This window comes from Andrographis paniculata, unplaced genomic scaffold (assembly GCF_009805555.1).
Source record: "Andrographis paniculata isolate CXL003 unplaced genomic scaffold, ASM980555v1 Contig22END, whole genome shotgun sequence".
NCBI lineage: Eukaryota > Viridiplantae > Streptophyta > Magnoliopsida > Lamiales > Acanthaceae > Andrographis > Andrographis paniculata.
The window spans coordinates 3894474-3916886 of record NW_026137513.1 but is presented as its reverse complement, the minus strand read 5'-3'; the positions used below and the strand labels follow the sequence as shown (position 1 = coordinate 3916886).

The window sequence follows — 22413 nt, the reverse complement described above, 5'->3', positions numbered from 1 at the left end:
TCAATTGGGCCCATAGACTGGCCCAGTTACTTTATTCTTATTCATTTTATTTTTCTAAAAGAAAATATTATTTTTGGTTGACTGTAGATGACCTCCAAACCGGACAGTTATAATCTATTCATAATTATAAAAAGTTTTGTAGGTTTAGTCAGCCATAAACAATAATCAAATGTACATTTCGATGATGCCAAAATTAATAATAATAATAATAATAATAATAATAATAGTAGTAGGGGAACTATTAGAGTGCTAAATTGACAACATTAGAACCCGTAATATATAAAAACAACACGAAGATAATGACAGATGATGTTGTTTCATTATTATAGCGTGTTGTATAATAGTATATGTGTTGAAATTAATTAATATTTATGTTATATAAGACTATATATAACACTATATGGTATGCTGAAATCAAATATTGATTATGTTGTATAAAACTATAACACTTATTGTTAGTTCATATATTGTATTTATATTACATGAATGCAAATTGTGTGCTGCCGATAGTAACACCATGTGCTGCGATGTGTTGTTTCGTTAATTCAGCAATGTAGCCACAACCTAATAATAATAATAATAATAATGTCATTTGTGATGTGCAACGTTAACTACGTACCTAACCATGGGGCCAACTAAATTTCAATTTTATCACTTGGGACCAATAAAAGCATCAATAAGTATAAAGCAACGCCTGTGTGTATGTGTGCCTGTGTTCAAATATATATATATAAATTGTGTCCATTTTTTTAGCTTTCTGATATTTCCATGTTAGAAGAAGAAGATCAAGACACTCAAAAAGCACAACAATTTACGTACAAACCTGGCCGGAATATTCCATCAGAAGATGCCGTCGAAGGCGACCTGGAACTGGGCGCCGCAATGCGGCTTCGGGTTCGACGCGTTCGCGAGCCCTCGAAGGAGTCGCACCACATCCGCCGTGTCGTTCAGGAAGTACTTCGCCTTGCTCGGCTTCTGCCCGACCGTGCACGCGAAGATCTCGGGCACCGCAGGCCCAACAGGACTCGCCGCACATTTCAATATGCTCTCGAACATGTCCTCGTCCGATCTGTCATCGCCGACGCACAGAACGAAATCCGGCGCCTTCCCGCCATCGTCGTTGGCTAGCGAAGCGAGCACCTTCTCGACGACCAAACCTTTCGTAACTCCCTGCAGATAAAAGATTCGTTACGCAATATCGATCGAAGCGTTAGAGAAAGAGACGAAAAAGAGACGGCGAACTTGTGGTTTTGCTTCTACGATATGCTGCCCCCTCCGAACAACGGCAGGTTCGTTCGAAAGCACGTCTTCGAGATGATCCAGAAGCTCCTTCGCCTGGCAGGAGCCGAAGTCCGGGTCGGCGTCGCGGTGATGCCACACCAACGCGCTCTCTTTAACTTCCATGTTAGATCCATCCGTCGCTTCCGTGTAGAGATTCATAATCGGTTCGACAATATCTTTCCAGTCGAGGTCGGCGACCAACGGTTCCCACTCGGAGGTTTCGTGCCATCTGAAAAAACACATTTCCATGTTAAATTGCAAAACCCGACCTCTCGAAAGAAAATAAAAAAAGTTCAATACCTTAGGAAATAGCCATGTTCGGCGGCGAGTCCCAAATTTTCACAATTCGCGAGCCATTCGCTGAGCGAGGCTCTTGATCTCCCACTAACGACAAATACCGTGTTATTCGGGTCTTTACACAGAACGTTGAGCGCATTTACGACGTCCAGGCTCGGGGATTTATCCAACGATGATTGAGAAACAATGGTGCCATCGTAGTCGAGAAATACTGCCCTTCTGCTCGTCCTTTTGTAGGCCGAGACCATTCGATTGACGGATAGCTTCTTGAAACTCGGAGAAAGTGATATAACTCGGAACCCAAGCCCTAATCCGATTCCCGAACATCGCTTATTATAGTGATCCTTGCAAGCTCGCTCCAAATCCTGCATGAAGCTTCGCGACCAATAGGCGACGTCGTGGGAGCTAACGTACCGATAGTGTTTCTCATGCCTCAGCTGCTTTTCCGCATCAGGGATTGTGATCGCCATGTTCATTGCCTCGGCAACAGCGTCGATATCCCAAGGGTTTACCCGAATAGCTCCGCTTAATGACGGCGAGCAACCGACAAACTCGGACACGACGAGCATGCTTGTCCTTGGCGAGTCGTGATTTATACCCATAGCATCGTCCATGGTAGAAGAGCCCTGTCGGCAGACTATGTATTTATACGGAACCAAGTTCATACCGTCCCTCACTGCATTAACTATGCAGCATTCAGCCATCGCGTAGTAGGCAGTTTTCTCGTAACGGGGAGCGGGGCGATCGATCAAAATCACGGGTTCGTAATCCGAGCACCCATAGGCGTCGTTAATTCTTTGAGCTATCAAGTATGTTTCTCTTTTGGCTTCTTGAACATCTTTTCCAGAGCTCCGGGCAGGATTAACGATTTGAACCAACACCAGTTTTCGCTGCAAGTCGCGGTGTTGGTGCAACAGCTGTTCGAATGCTAGCAACTTTAGACTGATGCCTTTAAATATATCCATATCGTCGACTCCAAGAATCAGCTTTTTGCCCTTGAACTGTTCTTGAATCGCTTTCACTTTACTGCTCGTTGAAGGCAGATTCATCACAGATTCCAGTCTGCCCATATGAATACCTACAGGGAGAATTTTTATGTACACTGTACGACCAAAGTAATCGAGGCCAATGTGACCCCTTTTAGATTCATAGTCGAGCCCTAGCATTCTGCTGCAGCAGGATAGGAAATGGCGAGCATAATCGAACGTATGAAAACCTATTAGATCAGAATTCAACAATCCTTTCAGAATTTCATCTCTCACAGGCAATGTTCTGTATATCTCGGATGAAGGAAATGGGCTGTGTAGAAAAAACCCAAGCTTGACTTGATTGTATCGCCTCCTTAAAAATGTCGGGAGTAGCATGAGATGGTAATCATGGATCCAGATGAAATCCTCCTCGGGGTTGGCTATCTCCATGATCTTAACAGCAAAAACCTTATTTGCAGACACATACGCCTGCCAAAGCTGTCTGTCGAATCTATCTCCATGATCTGGGCACATGGGCAGCATGTAATGGAAAAGAGGCCAAAGTTGCTGCTTACAAAAACCATAATAGAACTTCTTCTGGATATCGAAAGGAAGGAAAGTGGGTACACAATTGAAGTCCTCGAGAAGCTTCTGTGCAATTTCATCCTGTTCATTGGCCTCTATTTCAACTTTGAGAGATCCCACATATATAACTTCTGTTTCGGGTGAAAATCCATCCTTCAACTGCAACAGTAGCGAATCTTTATCCAAACTGAAGCACCATTTCCCTGTTCCATTGTCTTTTTGAGCATGCAAGGGCAACATGTTTGCCACTATAATTTTCCGCTCTCGGCATGCTGGTGATGTACCATCCGACTCTGCATCACTGCTTCCATTACCATCAGATATTACTCCAGGAAGAGTCATTAACCTAGGAAGGTCTCTAGGTGTTCGAGGAACATCAAGCAATTCTCCAGCTGCCAAGTCCAGCAAATTTCCAGAAGATCTTGCTTCCATCATCATTAGGGTACTGCTCAGTAATTTATCAAGTATTGGTTTCTACGCAGCTGCAGTTACAGGGAATTAGTTAAAACAAAATATTAATAAAATTGTAAACTGAAGCATACATAATAGCAATAAATAACAATATGAAAAGGAAGTCTCTGTTACTAAACATGACAACCCAATCTAATTATGTTTACCATCATTAAGTGGTGTACTAAGGGTGTGTTTGGTTTGTGTTTCAAACACAAATCAATAGATGCATTTCCAGGAGGAAAAAAAAAAAACATCACCTCATACATTATTTTAAGTCAAAACATAAACCAAATCTTCCCAATCCAAACCCAGAAACACATGCCCCAAACTCAAACAAACCCTAAGATTTCAAATAATTAAGCAAATGCTGGATGAAGCTTCCATGCACAGTTTATCACTCCAAACAAGCAAACCAAACAGCCAATGCTTCTTCACCCACTCACTCATTCAAAACACTTATATAACACAAATTTTGTTTAGATTAATCGACTTCATTTAGCTGTGCTCATCCACAGGAACCTTGTGTGTCAATTCAAACTAGCAGTCAGATCATATTTAGTATTCCAGAGAATGTAGTCCAGCAACCAGTAACCATAGACCATTCTAGATCGATTCTCGGCAAGAGCTATAAGAGCATATTGTGGTCCTTCCTTTATATATTTAGCCAATTTCTAGAAGGTAGATAGAAACTCAACTTCATTCCCCATAGCCCTGTCCAATTCTCTGACCAAAACAATGCCCAAACATCTAGCTCAATAGCAAGTATAGGAACAAAAGTAACAAAATTTCCTCTTTAACATATTATTCATATTGCACGAACATAAGAAGCTACGTTTGTTTAACTTCTTGTTCTTGGGATGTTGTACACCCCTTCAAAACAGACACACGCCAAAGTGGAAATTATCCTGTACTTATCATTTCTCTTTTATGAATATAAATGAATACTAAAGTCCAGCCTTTGTCTATTCAAATCTAGTTAAGTTCACACACACAGATACATAGTTTGAAACATTGTATACCCTACCTGCTAATATTCACACTACAAGCCATTATATGCCACTGAAACATTCATCATGATATCGAATTCTATATGCATACACAGGTATATACAGCACAAACACAACTTATAATACATACTCCTTGGATCAATCAAAACACTCCAATATGTATATATACATATATATATATATATATCGTCATAGATTTAGGCTTAATAATAAGTCACAAAAAGCATTAATTCCATCAAATTTGCATCAAGTAAATCCGCATGCTTTAACCCAACAATAAATCATTAGGATCTACTACGAACTCTCAACTTCACACGAAGGTTAAACAGCTAAAATATTCAAGTTCCTATAAAATAAATACATATGATTTTGCTAAAAAAAAAAGTCAAACACAATTGAATCATCAAAATTCACTCCATCACATACACTCGCCAAACAATTCAAAATTTCAAATCAAAATCAACTCAACAACTCTCCAACATACTCCAACCAAGAAGCAAAGCAATTCCTTCTCACAGATTTCACCAGCACAACTAAACCAACTTTAAAAAATAAAACAATTATCACAACCGCTTCCATCACTCACCAGATATCACGAAGGCACCGTCACCTATGAAACCGCTACAAAATCGCTTCCATCAGACTTCTCCTAAACAAACCACACATAAATGCACAAACAAACGAGAGAAACAGCATAACCGAAGGGAGAAAACGAGAATGAGTTCTTTCCAAAGGCAAGTGCGCGCAGAAAGGGAAAGGAATAATTAATGCATCGGGATGGATAAAATGTACAACAGTCCAAAGCAGGCCCACAGTACAACTGTCTGAAGCGGGGATTGACTTTCCCTTAATCTGATCCCGTTCAACATACCCCGTTTGGGTTTTTTTTCCCGTTTCGATTGACCCGACAAAATTTACCCCTCTTTCGACGCATTATTACAGTTATGCCACTGCTGCAATTTCTAGCCATTTTCTGTCTAACCTTTTCATTTATTATTCTATTTATTTAACCATTTAATATATTAAAGACAAATAAAAAAATAAAAAGTTGCCCACTGAAAAATTAGGTTGCTTAATTTGATATATAACGTACCCAAATTAAAGGACACTTTTAGGTCTCCTTTTCATTATTGAGTTATTAAATTTTAAATGTTGAATATTTTTCATTGGGCATTTAGGTCAGATGTATTAATTAAGTGTATCGATGTCCCCACTGCTTCCAAATTACTAGTATTTTTATTACAATGTTGTAAAGACAAAAATACCCTTCAAAAATAGTACAATCCGTAGACTAGAGGGAAATTTTACTACTATATTTTAATTTTAATTTATAAAAAAGTTAATTTCTATAAACTTTACTAATGATCCTACGAAGTTGCGTCCGTCAAATTTTTTCGTGATTATATAAACTCAATGTCTAACTTTTCTGCAGTTTTTATTTAGCCGTATTTGACCTTGCGAATAAATTTTAAAATTTTAATTTATAAACTTTTAAAATTATATATATATAATTTTTTTATATTTAGCCTTAAAAAACAGTAAAAATAAATTATTAAAATTTGAGAAAAAATAATTATTTTTGAATATATTTATAATTTTTTTAGGTTAAATATAAGAAAAATGAATATATTTGTAATTTGAAGGGTTTAAAAATTGATGTTTTAAAATTTATTTGTGATTTGAGCTTATTTAGGTCAAATACCTTTAAATAAGGACCGCCAAGAGGTTAGACGTAAAGTTTATAAATTACGAAGGAGTTTGATGCAAGTTTTAAAAATACAAAAGATTTGGCGCAATTTCGTAAAATCACAAGTAGATTTTGCAGTTAGACTCTAAGGGTGTGTTTGTTTGAAGGATTTTTGTGAATTTCTACTATTCATACAAAATTTTTTCCCCAAAAACATCAAATCAAACACCTATTTTTTATTTTTTATATTATACTAAAAATCAATTTTACATTCAAAACATCATATCAATACATATTTATATCACATCATACAACTATTCAAATTCAAATTTTTTACTATTCAAATCCCAATCTAAAATCCAAACCCCAAACAAGCACACCCTAAAAAAAATCAAACATAACTTCATATAGTCATAAGTATGGGGGGTTTGTGGTAATTTACTTTATTAGACTGTTTGTCAAAGAGAGACAAAAGGGTAATTAAAGCGAAACCTAAGGGGCCAATTTGCAAATATATATTAGAGAGCGCCGACATGGCAAGCCATCAAACTTCTACTATTATCTTGCGCGACATCCAATCGCTCGTCGCCACGTCACTCTCGAAAGCGAGGTCCGAAGAAATAGGGCGGACCAATCCGGGTCGTGCACGTGAGAGGCACGTGGGAAGGAGTTATTGGATAGGGAAAACTTATCCACAAGGATGTAGCGTGCCGACTTCTGTTTCGTGGGCCCCACAGCCTACGTGGACCCCACTATTTATTATTTTAAATTTTTTTTTTAAATACAATTATTAAACGTGGGATTTTCCTATTGGACACATATTCTGGTAGTTGAAATCTCCATATTTATCCATACAGACTTCAACGGGCTTTGCTTAGGTTTTAATTACATCAATTTTTTTTTCATTAATTATGGCTAATCCTAACCATTATCCTTAACTTGTCTGTTCGTTTCAAATATACAACATATGTATTTTTATTTAATTTAATTATTATTTTTGTCGTTTAAAGAAAGTATTTTAAATAGTTTAATTTTAATTAATGATATAATTTAGAAATGATGGCTTGTCTTGTGTTTATTTTTTATATATATTCTTTAAAAATATTCAAAGGACAAACAAGAATTTAATCTATATTAAATTTTTAAATTTATTACTCTCTTCGTTCCATGTAATATGGGTGCATTACTGTAGACTCGAGAATTTAGGTAAAGTATAATTAGTAAGTAATAAAGAAATGTATTAATAAAAATAATTATTATTTAGTAAAAATAATTATAGATTAAGATTAAGATAAATAAATAGTTTAATTAAAATTATAAAAAATTATAAAATTTAAAATTTAAAATGCGATTAAAGTGCATAATTATATTTTCAAAAATAAAAAGGATAAGTTACGTGGGATGAACGAAAATAAAAAATAAGGACAAATTATGTGGAACAGAGGGAGTACTACTTAAAATTAAACCATTGTATAACTTTAAAACTATTTGTCATATTTAGACGCTAGAGTTTGAGGTACCGTGTAATTAGTAATAATAAAAAAGTCTATTAGTAAAAAAATTTATAATTTAATAAAAATAATTGTAAATTAAGATTAAAATGAGTAAATAGTTTAATTTAAATAAAATAAATTTTAAATTTTAAAATATAATTAAAATATATAATTATATTTTTTAAAAATAAGTAATAAATTACATGGACGAAGAGAGTATTATTTATTCATAATTAAATATAAACTTTTATAATCAAAAGTATATTGAATATTATGCTAATAATTTATAGTACTCTCTCTGTCTCACATACAATGTCCACGTTGTCGTTTATGTTTGTCCCACATTCCATGTCATTTTATTTTTTTATAAAATGATTACACACTTTAATTTTATTTTAATTTTTTTAATTAATTTTTTTAAAAAAATTAATTAAACTAATTAGTTATCTTAATCTTAATTTATAATCATTTATATTATATGATAATTATTTTCACTAATACATTCTTAATTATCTACTAGTTACACCCCTCATAAAATACCGTGTCTACATTGTAGTAGAGATGGTACGTGGGACAGATGTAGTATTGTTTAATCAACTAGTTATATAATTCAATTAAAAGTTAAGAATTCTTTATTTTTATTTTTTTTTAATGTTATATATATATTCAATAACACTATTATAATAAATAGAAATTACTATTACATTTCAAATATCAAAATTAAAATATATGTTACTAATTATTTAACATAACTACCAATATCTACTCTAGGTTAGAATTAATTGAGGATTAATATACAAAAGGCAGCCTTTCTTGACTTTGATGAAATGATAAATTGGCTGCCATTTCTCATCTGTACCACTCCTTTTTTCATCACACTCTAAAAGTGGTGGACCCTTTGCATTTTAAATTCAATTACACTACTAAATTCATACCTTTTTATTTTTTAGATTTTTAATTCTTATCTTTTTTAAGTAAAAGTCATTAAATAAATCATTTAAAATATAAAATTAACATTATATATACCATTTTAATAGATAAACCAACAACTACAACTTTGAGATATTTTACCCTCTTTCTGCTAAGCAATTTGGCGGTAATTTACCATTCCAGGATAATGATCCCTTTACTTAGACACACTATTGTTTAGTTAGGATGGGTAAATTAGTAAATTATTAATAATAAATTATAATTTTATTTTTTTTATTTTACGTGTTGATCTTTAAATATTAATTATTATATCAAAAATTAATACAAACTAAGAAAACTTTGCAAAAATATTTTTATTAATACTAATAAAATAACATTTGTATAAAAAAATTATACGAATATAATGATATTTTTTAATGTTAAGTACAAATGATGCAAAAGGTAAACACGACCCGTAGAAGCAGACGAAGAGAGTATATAATATAGATTTTATTTTGTAGATAATATAATTTTATATAATACAAATAAAAAATATATTTATTTATTTATTTATTTATAATTAACTTTAAAATTTATTTTATTAAAATATCAAAATTTTAAATATAGATAAAATATTTATTTATTTAAGAGTGATAAAAGTAAAAGAGTTTTAAGTGAATCATACAGATAGAAATTAAAATTTTAATTTAATTAATTTATAATTTTTAAATATATTTAAATTGAATAAATTTACTAAAAAAAATCATATTTTATTTTACAGACAAAAAAAGAAAAATGGGGCAGGAGAATTGTTTTATACTGAAGATATTTGTATTACGGTATTCAATTTAATTATTAATGGGCCACATTTGGCCTTTAAACACATTAACCTACCGCGGCCCAAAAGCCCAATTTTAAAATTGGGCCCAAACAACTATATTTAATTAAAAGCCCAATAACAGTGGGAAAGCCTCTTTCCATCCTAAAACCAACTTTATAAAACTAAAAAGAGACCAATCTAACTAAAGTATAGAATTAGAAACTTACCAAAAAAAGGGGTCGTAAACACATATACAAAAAAGCCTTGGGACACAACGTCGACAACCTCGGACGATCCGAAACCTCAAACATGGTACACCATGCCCACCTCCAACGTCGACGCATGCGGCGACGTCAGGGCGTATGTCGCCGCCCGGCAGTTCCGTCGCAAGAAATCGTAGCCGCAGTCGATTACGATTCGTTTCAATAGACCCGATCCTTGTTTCGATCGAACGTACGAATGTCCCATAATGTACGCGATCCCGCCCTCCCGGGCCTCCATAAGCTCCTTCAGCTCGTCGCGCGCGCCGTCTCCGATCTCGGGGCTCTCCGGGATGACGAACCGGACCCTTTTCCTCATGGGCGGCGGTGGCGGGGACACGATCTCCCGAACCCGCGACGTCCCGGGCATTTCGGGACGAGCCTCGACGACTCTCCCGTCGTTATCGTCGTTGTCCTCGTGCAGCTGTACGCCGTCCACATAAGTCGAAGGCGTCCCAACGACGACCATTTCCTCGCTTTGCTGGGTCGACCATTTGTCAATGTCATTTATCCCGCTCTTCCCCGTTCGGATATACTCGGCTATGCTGCAGACGAGGTCATTTTCGAACTGCAAGTCGTCCTTGTGCGCATCGCGGTAGCCGTACCGAACAATGCATCGGTACATACAGTATTCTCTCGGCCCGATATGGCCGACGAGAAAACGCTCCTCATGTCGAACATGCGGGATCGGGACAGACTTGACGCAGAGGAAGATGAGAACTTGGTGGAACGCGGGGAGGTTCGTTACGAAGTGCGAAAAGATAGCCGGAATTCCGGAAACGAGCTCCGTGTGGATTAACCCGATTCCGCGGACGCGCACGATTCCTAAACTCGGGCCAAGGCCGAGGAGCCAGTCGACCGAGACTTTATTCTGGACATCGAACTCGTACTTTTTCAGCATCCCGTAATGCCAAACGCACATTACGATCATGAAGATGAACGATAAGGCGATCGGAACCCATGCCCCCTCGAGGAACTTGATCAGCGACGCCGAGAAGTACAACGCTTCGATCGTCCCGAAGAACAGGACGAACGCGACTGCGAGGAGCACGCTCTGGTGCCAGCACAAGACGATCACGAGCGACATCAGGCAAGTCGTCACCAGCATTACGGTAATCACCGCTAATCCGGAAGCGTTACCCATCCGTTTTGTGTCGCGGAAACCGACCGTGACGGCCAAACACAGCAGCATCAGAGTCCAGTTGATCTCCGGGATGTAAATCTGGCCGTGGAACTTCGACGACGTGTGGACTATTTTAACCCTAGGGAAGCACCCGAGCGCCGAGCACTGCTTTATGATTGAGAACGTCCCCGTGATGATCGCCTGGCTCCCGACGACGGCTGCCATGATTGCGATCACAAGCACCGGCCACCGCAGCTTCTCTGATCACACAACACCACCAATTAATCGACAAAATTCCTACATCAACGCTACCAAATCAACACCAAGTAAAGATTTACACTTGCCCGGAACCGAAACGTAGAATCCGATCCGATAATCGTTCTGGATCGCGTGGTGCTTTGATAGATACGCAGCTTGGCCCATGTACGCGAGGATCAACGACGGATACACCATCGATGTAAAAGCAATCTGCAAGATCACACAAAGTCAAGTCGAATCAAATCCAATCCAATTCAACCCAAGCCAATCCAATCCAATCCAATCCAACCTTGATCGATAGCTGCGAGAAGTGTCCGAGATCAGCAAACATGGCCTCCGAGCCTGCGATAAAGATTCCAAAACCAAGATTAAATGCATGATACCAAACCAAATCGCAAGACGATGAGGTTGAAATTCGACTGACCGGTAATACAGAGCAGGATCCCGCCCAACGACATCCAACCGCTGCGCTGCGTTTTACGCAGGAAGCGATACATATGGTGGGGAGATAGAGCTTTGTATATGTGCGGATTCCAGTAGAAAATGTTGTAGATGCCGATGGCGCTGATGCAGAGCAGCCACGCCACGACCACCGGCGCGAACAAGAACCCGACGCGGTGCGTGCCGTAGTGCTGAAGGGCGAACAGCGCGATCAGCACGGCGCAGGCCACCGGAACCTCGACATCTACGTACGTAAACCAAGATTATTACAATAACCATTGTCTGTCCGAATGATCAAATCAATCATCAAAAAAGGGGGGGAAATCATTAAACCATACATTTGTGGTGCTCTTTCGCCATAGCAAGTTCGACACCAGACACAGCAGAGAACACTGGAAAATTCAAAAGCTGAAGTTGTTATAACAGACAGACCAAAAATTGGGAAAATAAATGTGTCGGAATCGAAGGAACCTGAAATGGCAGGAGTGAGAATCCCATCCCCGATGACCATACAAGCGCCGAGGAGAGCGAGGAGGAGTAAGAATCTCTGCAAAACCCTATATTTTTCGAGGCTGGATTTAAGGCGAGCTCCGAAGGAGGAGGAAGGGGGGCTTTTGATATCCTTCTTGTAAGAAGACAAATCCTCGTCGGCTAAGTGGAAACTCGGGAGGGGATTGACCTTGGCGTGTCTGCACAGAAGGGAATACAATGCGAATGTGCCTCCTTCGCCATTGTCGTCGGCTCTGAGGACGATGAAGACGTATTTCAAGAGAGGGACCAAAGTGAGCGTCCAGAAGACAAACGACAGAACTCCGAAAATCTCCTCGTTCGTGTCTGAATGCTGAATGTCCTCAGCGAAAGTGCTCTTGTAAACATACAATGGGGAGATGCTCAAATCGCCGTAAACTACGCCCAGGCTTTGGTACGCTAAGCTCAGAATCGTCCGCCATGATTCCTTCTGCAAATCCAATCGCCAAAGCTTTTAAAAAAAAAAAAAAAAAAAACAGAGAAGTCGGTAGCTATAAGCTTCTCACCTTATTGACAGAATTGGGGAAATCCCCAATTTCGAGATCCATAATCAAACCCTAAATTGAATTTGATTATCCTTCCAATTGAACTGAACTGAACTGAACTGAAGTTCAACCGTGACCCTTTTTCTGAAACGCCCACTCCGAGTTCAGAGAAGAACAGCTCTCGATAAAACGCATAATAATTAAATTAACTTGGGGATTAAATGCGGCCTCGGTCAGAACAGCAGGCGGAGAAGACTAGAAACTGAAATCGAAAATATATCACAAGTAGGGGATTTAATTTGTGAAGAAAGCATCAATTAGGGATAAAGGATGATGATGGTGATGATAAGTGCGTTCTCCCTCCCGACTTTTCATGGCACCTGCACTCAAAAAGAAATCATTTTTGTTGCGGAGAAAGCAGCAGTGGGGATGAATGCTGCTGTGCTGTTCTTATAATTTTATTTATTTTTAATCTTATTATTTGTATTATTTTTCTTATAATTATTTTACATATATATATTTTATTTATTTTAAATATTTATAAAATTATAAATAAAAAATAATAATATTAATAGTTAAATTTAAATATAATATCTGTTTTAAACGCCAATTATTTTTCGATAAGACTTCCTGTGGATAACTTTGTGGGTTTGGTTTGGCTTGGAGACATGAATGGGGTTAACAAATATTTATGTAAACATAATTTTGTTTTTGTTAATAAAAGTACGATGCTAGTGTAAAATGAGAATATTTATATATAAAAAAAAATAAATTAAAATAATTATTTTATAATTAAATTATTCAAAATAAAAATATTTATTATAAATAAAATTAAATAATATATTCTATTAATTCATAAAATTATAGTAAATAAACATAAAGAAGTATTCCACCTTAATTCAAAATATCTATTTGCTTTTTAACAATATATTAAAATTATAATATTTTATTAGTAAAAAAGATGTGTAATATAATATTGATGTTTCTTAGAAGTATTTTTATATGTAGATATAAATTATTTTCATTATAATAATAAAAAAATAAGATATATTTTCAGTAAGAGTAAAAGTGATACATTTAGTTCAATTAAATACAATATTTGTTATGCATAATATATAAATATATATATATTTATTTATATATTTATATATATTTATAAACAATACATTAATATTACTTTATTATATTATATTATTTTATTTTATTTGTGATTATGTGCAATTAATTTCATTTAATATTGGATTGAAATTAGAGACGTCTGCAGTACACTGAATGTGATGGTCAGACTCAAACTCGGACTTTCTTTGCCTCAAAAATGGCCTTTTTTTGACAAAAACAAATTTAATTTCGCAAAAAAGAATAGAATTTGTGCACTTAATTCACGGGGTTTGTTTGGAGGATTTTGTAAGATTTTTATTATTTATTAATTTATTTTTTAAAAAAATATCAAATCAAATATTTATATTTTATTTTTTATATTACATTAAAAAAATCAATTTTACATTCAAAATATCACGTCAATATCTATTTATATACATCATAAAATTATTCGAATTCAAAATTTCTACTATTCAAAATCTCAATTAAAAATAGAGCGAACAAACACCCAATGTTTAATGAAGAAAAGCGTTTTCTTCTAGATGCTTCTCAATAATTTCAGAAAATTAATTTAAATATTGTAAAACAACCTGTAAACATTTATAAAAGAAAATGACAAAAATTGTTTGTATTTATTGTATTTTGGATGTTTTGAATTCAAAATAAAAGCTTCATATTGTTAACAAATAGCATATAGATAAACTTGAAATATACAAATACAAACCCAAACAGGAATCGGTAACGTTTTTTTTTTTTTTTTTTATAAGTTTGGTAAAATTTTAGTTTTAGTTTATATTAAAATAATGTTTGATGGGATGTTCTGTGTGAAAAAAAAAATATATTTTTTTTGAGAAAATGCATAATCCAAATAGTAAAAGTTGAGAAATTTGGAGTAAAAAAACATAATATAAATTTACTATTCAACAAATGTATATATAAATAAATAAAACCCTAATTAAGTATATTTTTTACAAAATATTATTGTACATTTCAATTATTATCAAATTAAAACTAAAAACAATTTTTTTTTAAAAAAAAAAAACTAAATACATTCATTACCACATGATTTTATGATGCAAATATAGCATTGAATAATATAATTAAATAAATAATTAATTAGGTAGCTAACTTTTGGTTGAATCATATCATTTGCTTCATGGGTTGGGTTATTTGTCATTTAATTTAGATGTATGACCTACAAATTAGTAATTAAGTGAACCTAAAATGTCACACAATTATTGCCATATCCTCAATAATTTTAATACATGCATATATTTTCGAGTTTAATACCATCAAATTCATCTAATTTTATTATCCACATAATTTCAATATTGATTTATATTTTTTAAATTACCAATACATTTTTTATACAAAAAATTAAATTACAATTTTTGTTATGGGAATATATATATAGTTAATTAATTAATGGTGGATCTTGATCAATTACTTTTTCATATGCATAAATTGATTAAAATACAAGATCCATGTGATTAGCTTTAATTTCTTTTGTGATAGTAGTATAATACTTTTATTGAAAAAGTCTATTCATTGGATTAATTTGGTAATAAATTAACCATAATTGATTTAAATTTTTGTGGTAGGGTTCTCTAAATAATTCATTAGTATTTTCTCTTTATATATTTTGTTTTTTTTTTTAATTTAAAAACTATTATATTCTTCTAAAAAATCTAAATAGTGAATTAAAAAAAAAAAAAGAAAACCATTAAAGTTGATCTATAAGTGGACGTTGATTTTAATTTTTTTTAAAATAATATTTTGATATAGTGTTTTATAAAATAAAATATAATTTTTTTATTACAAACTGTATAATGTAAATTTTATTTCAAATCATAAACAAACAAACCCTTATACATATTTATTTTGGATTTATTAATAGGACCAAGGCAATAGTGAAGCAAATGTCCATTTCAAGAATTGATAGTTACTCAGATGTTTCTATTTATACTTATTGAATTAAATCAAAATTGCCAACTTGAATTTATTTGGAATAAACCCTTTCAAAGTTACCATAATAATTATATTCATTTTAAAATGTCGAGTGACAGTATAAAAATAAAATAAAATTATAAGAAGTAATAATGCCCTGAAAACTAGCTATATATGTGATGGCTCAAAAGTCAAAGTCCCAAAAATAAATAATTTTAATTTATAAGTGGGATTTTAATTCCACTTTGTTTTGCTTCCTCTATCCCACATAATTTGTTCCTATTTTCTATTTTCGTTCGTCCCACATAAATTGTCTTTTTTATTTTTGAAAATATAATTATGCATTTTAATCGAATTTTAAGTTTTAAATTTTATAATTTTTTTAATTTTAATTAAATTATTTACTTATTTTAATTTTAATTTATAATTATTTTTATTAATACATTTTTTAATTACTTACTAATTATATTTTACCTAAATTCCCGCGTCTACATTAATACACCCATATTTCATTCTATGGAGTGAGTATTTCATAAGTAAATAGCTTTATATGCACTCCCAATACTCAACTCTTCTCTCTACGAGATGTGACCCTGCTTTTACGTACAGTTCCTTCTGGCTACTTATCACTTTATGGAAATCGCTTTTGAAACATCGTTGGGCCTAAGCAGCATTATTTTAAGACACAAATAAATTGTGGGCCCCATCTTGCTGCCCACCAAGAAAAGTAAAAATAAAAAAGTTATTATTATTATTATTATTATTATTATTATTAAAAATTATTATTATTAGTCGATACTTGGCAATTTACAAAAATTAGAGCGTATATGATGTCAAGTTGGAATAGGTTGACCAAAGACTTTTACTAAACTTGGCATAAATTGGTAACCTACATATATTCAAAACATAAATTTTGACATTATTGCTATTAAGAGTGTTACAAAAATTGAAGTTATATATATAAACAAGTTAAATAAAATGTAGGTATTTGATAGGTATTGAGTATAATAGTTTATATATATATATATATATAATTTTAATTTAATCTTCTAATAAAAAATAATATTTAATGTAATATTAAAAAGAAATACTATTGATTAATAGTTTTAAAACTTGTATCACGGAGTGTGTTTACTTGTAAATTATAGTTTTTTTATTTTTATTTTAAATAGTAAAATTTTGAATTGAAATAGTTGATTTATGTGATATAAGTATGTATTGACACCGTAGACAAAAAATTGTGTTATTTTTAATAAATACAAAATTTGTACAAATTATATTTGATTAAATATATGCGGGTCCTATTCTCTAAATGGGTCATTTGATTCTCCTTCCGGATCGATTTATTTTCCAACTTAGTTTTCAATTGCTTCTTTGATCCGAAGAGGTTTGGTCTTCGGTTTGACTTTGCCGGCTTTTGGAGAAACTTTGGTCTCCGTGCGGGCGATTTGATCGTCGGCTTTGGATTTGATGTTTTTTTTAGACGATTCCGAAGCTTTGATATTTGATTTGGCTTTACCGCCTTTTGGAGGACTTTGGTCTCCGCATTGGCGATTTGATCATCGTCTTTGGATTTGTTGTCTTCTTTGGACGATCCGCGACTTTGATATTTGTTTTGGCTTTGCCGCTTTTTGAGGACTTTGGCTTCCGTGCGGGCGATTTGATCGTCGGCTTTGGATTAGATGTATTTTTTAGACGATCCGAGGCTTTGATCTTTGGTTTGCCTTTTCCGCCTTTTGGAGAGCTTCGGTCTCCGTGTGAGCGATTTGATCCTCAACTTTGAATTTGATGTCTTCTTTGGACGATCTTCAGCTTTGATCTTTAATTTGCCTTTTCCGCCTTTTGGAGAGCTTCGGTTTCCGTATGAGCGATTTGATCTTCAGCTTTGGATTTGATGTCTTCTTTGGACGATCCACAGCTTTGACCTTTGCTTTGGCTTTGCCGCTTTTGGAGTACTATGGTCTCCGTGTAGGCGATTTGATCATCGGCTTTGGATTTGGTGTCTTCTTGGAACGATCCGCAGCTTTGATCTTTGAAGAGGTGGATTTAGTGCTCCATAACGCTTTTGGCAGCGTATCCCTTTGACTTTTTAGATCGAAGAGGACCTAGTTGATGTTTTGTTGAAGAACGGATGAACATCTTGAAGCTTTAAGAGGAACTTTGAAGACCTTCCCTTAGCTTTGACGAATTCCTCAACGGCTTTTAGAGCTTTAATCCTTTCTCCAGCTTGGACATATGACGAAGAACGTTAACTTCATCGATTCGTCAACCAATATTGGATCATTTGTCCAAATCGGTGACTTTTCGACGAAGAACGCTTCGAAGGACACGAAGAACAATAAAGAACATGCAGAGAGTTTAGAGAGTTTAGAGAGAGTTACCCTTGCGCGAGTCTTCAAATGAACTTCGGTGTGTCAAATGAATTGGCCAAGGCTCCTATTTATAGGGGAGGGTGGCCTTGGCTTCATTTTCGGATGGTGCCACATGGATGGAAAGATTTTATAATCTTTCCTTTTCCATCGGATGTTGTTTTCCATTCTTGACGGATTTGATTGTGCACCTTCCTTTCTCGGAAAATATTAATTTATATACTTCCTTTATTGGCAAGATCTTTATATCATTGTCTTGTTTGGAACATATTAATTTATATACTTCATTTATCGACAAGATTAATTTATTTTGCTGTCAAATTTATTATGGTTCTATTTATGCACGTAATATTTGTACTATATCTTCCATTTTAAGGAGATTTTTGCATTAATGATTGATATTTATTATATAAAAAGTAACATATATGTATAATTAAATACCATATATTTATATCATTGGAATTTTATTTCTTCCAAAATATATGATATTTAATTTAGACATTTAATTTTTAATGCCTACAGATGCAATATTTTGAATGTAAAATTAATTTTTTTTAAAAAAAATTAGTAATTAGGTGTTTGATTTGATATTTTTTAAGAAAAAAAAAATTGAAATAGTAAAATATGGATAATATCGCACAAGTAAACAAAACCCAAATATTTTTTAAAAATAGTTTTACAAAAAATAAAAATAAAAATACACACACAATCAAACAAAAGCCTAAAATCTCGCAACAACGACCCAAATGAAATTATGAATTTGGAGACTAAGATGCTGGTGTTTGTTTGAGGGTTTGGATTTTGAGTTGAGATTTGAATAGTAAAAATTTTGAATTTGAATAGTTGTATGATGTAATATAAATAGCTGTTGATGTGATGCTTTGAATGTAAAATTGATTTTTAGTATAATATAAAAAATAAAAAATAGGTGTTTAATTTGATGTTTTGGGGGAAAATGGGATAAATAATGAAAATCTAATCCAATCCCCCAAACAAACACCCCCTATTGTGAATCTATATTATGGGTGTGTTTGTTTGGGGATTGGATATTAAATACATTATTCATCTTATTTTTTCCAAAAAAAAAAAACAAATCAAATACCTATTTTTCATTTTTTATATTATATTAAAAATCAATTTTACATTCAAAACATCGCATCAACACCTATTTATATCACATCATACAACTATTCAAATTTCAAATTTTTGCTATTCAAATCTCAACTCAAAATCCAAATCACTTAAATATATCTATGACTTGTTAACATGGATTTTTTTATTTTTTATTTTTTGTGCGTGTTAATATCAGTTATAATTTGTATTGTTTGGACTATTAGTATATAATGTTAGCTTATTTTGTACTCTCTCGTCCTAAGACAATAGTTTTGTTTATATTTTTGTTCGTCCTAAAATAATAGTTTTATTTTCATAAAAAATCATATCACCGTAAAACTACTCATACTCTTTCATTTTTATTATATAATTGTCACTATTTTTTATACTAATAAACTCATAAAGGCAAAAAAATCTTTTACCTGTATTTTTTACTGTTCAACCCAATTAAGACTATATTTATGAGATGGAGGGAGTGCTATTAAATATGAATGCATATTAAATACTGTTAATAATGGTTCTAATTAATGCTATATATGGTTAATTTAACTGTGTTATTTATAGATGACATGAACCATGTGGAGGCTTTAATTAATTAATTTGTCTTCATAAATTTTCGTCCTTACAATTCAGTCAATTTCATTATTAATATTTTTATTTTTATTTTATATATAAAATCGAGACAGTCTACGAGCTCATAGAATAGACGCATTGTCTAATATTAAAAAATAAAAATAAAAATTAAATAAAAAGAGGGAGGCAGTAAAACGAGTGCTATCAATTACAATATATTTATATATCATTATATTTATAAATTGTGATACAAAATTTATTTATTTAATATAATAAAAATAATAATAATATTATTACGTCTCGGAAGAATTAAATATTTTATATATTAATTATTTATTAAATTTATCAATAAAGATAAATAATAGTTTTACGTATAAATAATAATACTATAACAAAAATGATATAAACTAAGTATCTTATAAAAATATTTTATATTTTATAGTTTATAATTTTTTAATATTAATTAAATTATTTAGTTATTTTAATTTTAATTTATAATTATTTTTACTAGTATATTTTTTAATTATTTACTAATTATATTTTATCTAAATTCTTGTATCTACAATAATATGCTCATATTATATGAGGCAAAAAAAAGTAAAATATTAGTATTATAGATATGATTATATGCTAATTTGTAATTTATTAAAAAATTATTATAATTAAATTTGATTTAAAAAATTAATTAAAACTATTTCAAAATATATAATATAATGTTAATGTATATTAATATCTCTTTGATATAATTAAAAATAAAATAAATAAATATTACTCCCTCCGTCCCACATACCATGTCCACGTTGCCGTTTCCGTCCGTCTCACGTACCTTGTCATTTTTCTTTTTTGGAAAGTGATTACACATTTTATTCTCATTTTAAACTTTTAATTTTATTTTATTTTAAATTTTAATTAAATTAATTAGTTATTTTAATAGTAATTTATAATTATTTATATTATAGGATAATTATTTTCACTAATACATTTTTAATTATCTACTAATTATACCCCTCATAAAATACCGTGTTTACAGTGTAGCAGACACAGTAGGGAGTAAAATTTTGAAAGATGTTATAAAAATTCTAATAAAATATGTAAAATGGTATAATAGATAATTATACAAGTTATTATTCTTTTTATATATATATTAAAAATATAATAGTATTTATGTCCGGCTTTAAGGTCTCATTTATTATTTAAATGTTGATATTTGAATATTAATTATTATATCAAAACGTAATACAAATTAAGAAAAAATTGTAAAAATATTTTTATTAGTGTCTTGTAATACTAATTGAAAGATATTTGTAATATATATATATACAAATATAAGAATTTTTTACTATTAAATATAATAACACATAAGGTAAATGTGACTTTTAGAGACGGACGAAGAGAACATGATATATGAGAATAGATTATACATTGATGTTTATCTTCGTTCAATATATATGCTGATTTTATTTTTACTAATTGATTTTACATCTAATAATATTAATTAAACTAATTAATTATAATTGGACGGAGATAGTAGAATTCATTGATATTATTTTATTTTTTATATTGATTAAAAATATATGTATAATATATAAAGAAATTACTATTAAAAAAATAAAAATATAATTGTAATTTTTTTTCGTTGATTTCAGGGTGTGCACGGTATTCCGCTAGTAATTAATAAAAAATACTCAATTAGCCATATAATTACCAAAAAAAACACAAATTCTTAATTATCACGTAGTCTTCAAACTTCCACATTTTTCAACAAATTATTAATAATAATAAAATTGCACGTATCAATTGATATGATATTATATGATATGTATATATGTAATGGAAAAAGGTGAAGTTCGAAAGGTGGGACCAAATTTGTGAAGTTGGGGCCTAGAAAAAAAAAAATTAAAAAAAATAAATGAAAAGTGGTACTTCAATTATGCAAAATACCTAATTTTGATTTTGTTAGTTTGAAGGGGTTTATAATTATTTGTTTGTTTATTCCATGACCTAATTTTTCTTACGAGTGCAACGTGACTCACTCCTGCCCACAACCCCACAACTACTCTCCATCCAATATATTAATAAAATAATAATAATAATAATAAAATATTCATGCTGACGCAAGAAGTTGACACCACTTGTCACGGTTCTGTACACGTGGCAGTCGGTGGTCCATCTTTTGACCGCGACTTTTTCTCGTGTGTTGTGATGCACATGTATTTATTTGTTCACATTGAGATGGGCCCATAAAATGGGCCAGTCCAGGCCCAAGTTTATTACGGCCCTTTTTGGAATAACAAAATAGTGAAATATTGTCTAAATTGTACAAAATTTATGAAATTGCGCCAAATCTCATATTGAGATTTTAAAATTTATTTGCAGTTTGAGCGCATTTAGATCAAATACCGTTAAATAAAAAGCGTCGAGAGGGTTAGACGCTGAGTTTATGAAACCACGAGGGAGTTGACGCAGTTTTTGAAGTATGGAGGATTTAGCGCAATTTCGTGAAACCACGTTTAGTTTTTGTGCAATTTAGCCGAAATACTTTATTTTCTTTTGATAAGGGTGTGTTTCTTTATTATACAAATGTCTAATAAAAGTATTTTTATAATTTTTTTATATATATAATAATTAATATTCGAAATGAAAGATTTATCACTACCCATAGTAATCAGACAATTTTGCTGGAACTGGAAGTTTGGGTCAAAGAAACAGACAAATTGA

At 32.1% G+C, this 22413-nt stretch overlaps 2 protein-coding genes across 2 annotated transcripts; both read right to left on the bottom strand.

The window, feature by feature from the left end:
- Positions 1 to 679: 679 nt before the first annotated feature.
- Positions 680 to 5349, bottom strand: LOC127245245 (probable alpha,alpha-trehalose-phosphate synthase [UDP-forming] 10). The gene is made up of 4 exons (XM_051265998.1): positions 5178 to 5349; positions 1582 to 3613; positions 1243 to 1510; positions 680 to 1170 (listed from the first exon to the last, which is right to left on the bottom strand). The coding sequence occupies exons 2-4, from the start codon at positions 3567 to 3569 to the stop codon at positions 841 to 843; spliced, it is 2586 nt and encodes an 861-aa protein (XP_051121955.1). The 5' UTR covers positions 3570 to 3613; positions 5178 to 5349; the 3' UTR covers positions 680 to 840.
- Positions 5350 to 9489: 4140 nt separating this feature from the next.
- On the bottom strand, positions 9490 to 13029 carry LOC127245483 (potassium transporter 6). Its single transcript, XM_051266402.1, has 7 exons — positions 12617 to 13029; positions 12054 to 12540; positions 11921 to 11974; positions 11566 to 11826; positions 11431 to 11483; positions 11228 to 11351; positions 9490 to 11143 (listed from the first exon to the last, which is right to left on the bottom strand). The coding sequence occupies exons 1-7, from the start codon at positions 12656 to 12658 to the stop codon at positions 9804 to 9806; spliced, it is 2361 nt and encodes a 786-aa protein (XP_051122359.1). The 5' UTR covers positions 12659 to 13029; the 3' UTR covers positions 9490 to 9803.
- Between the last annotated feature and the right edge of the window lie 9384 nt (positions 13030 to 22413).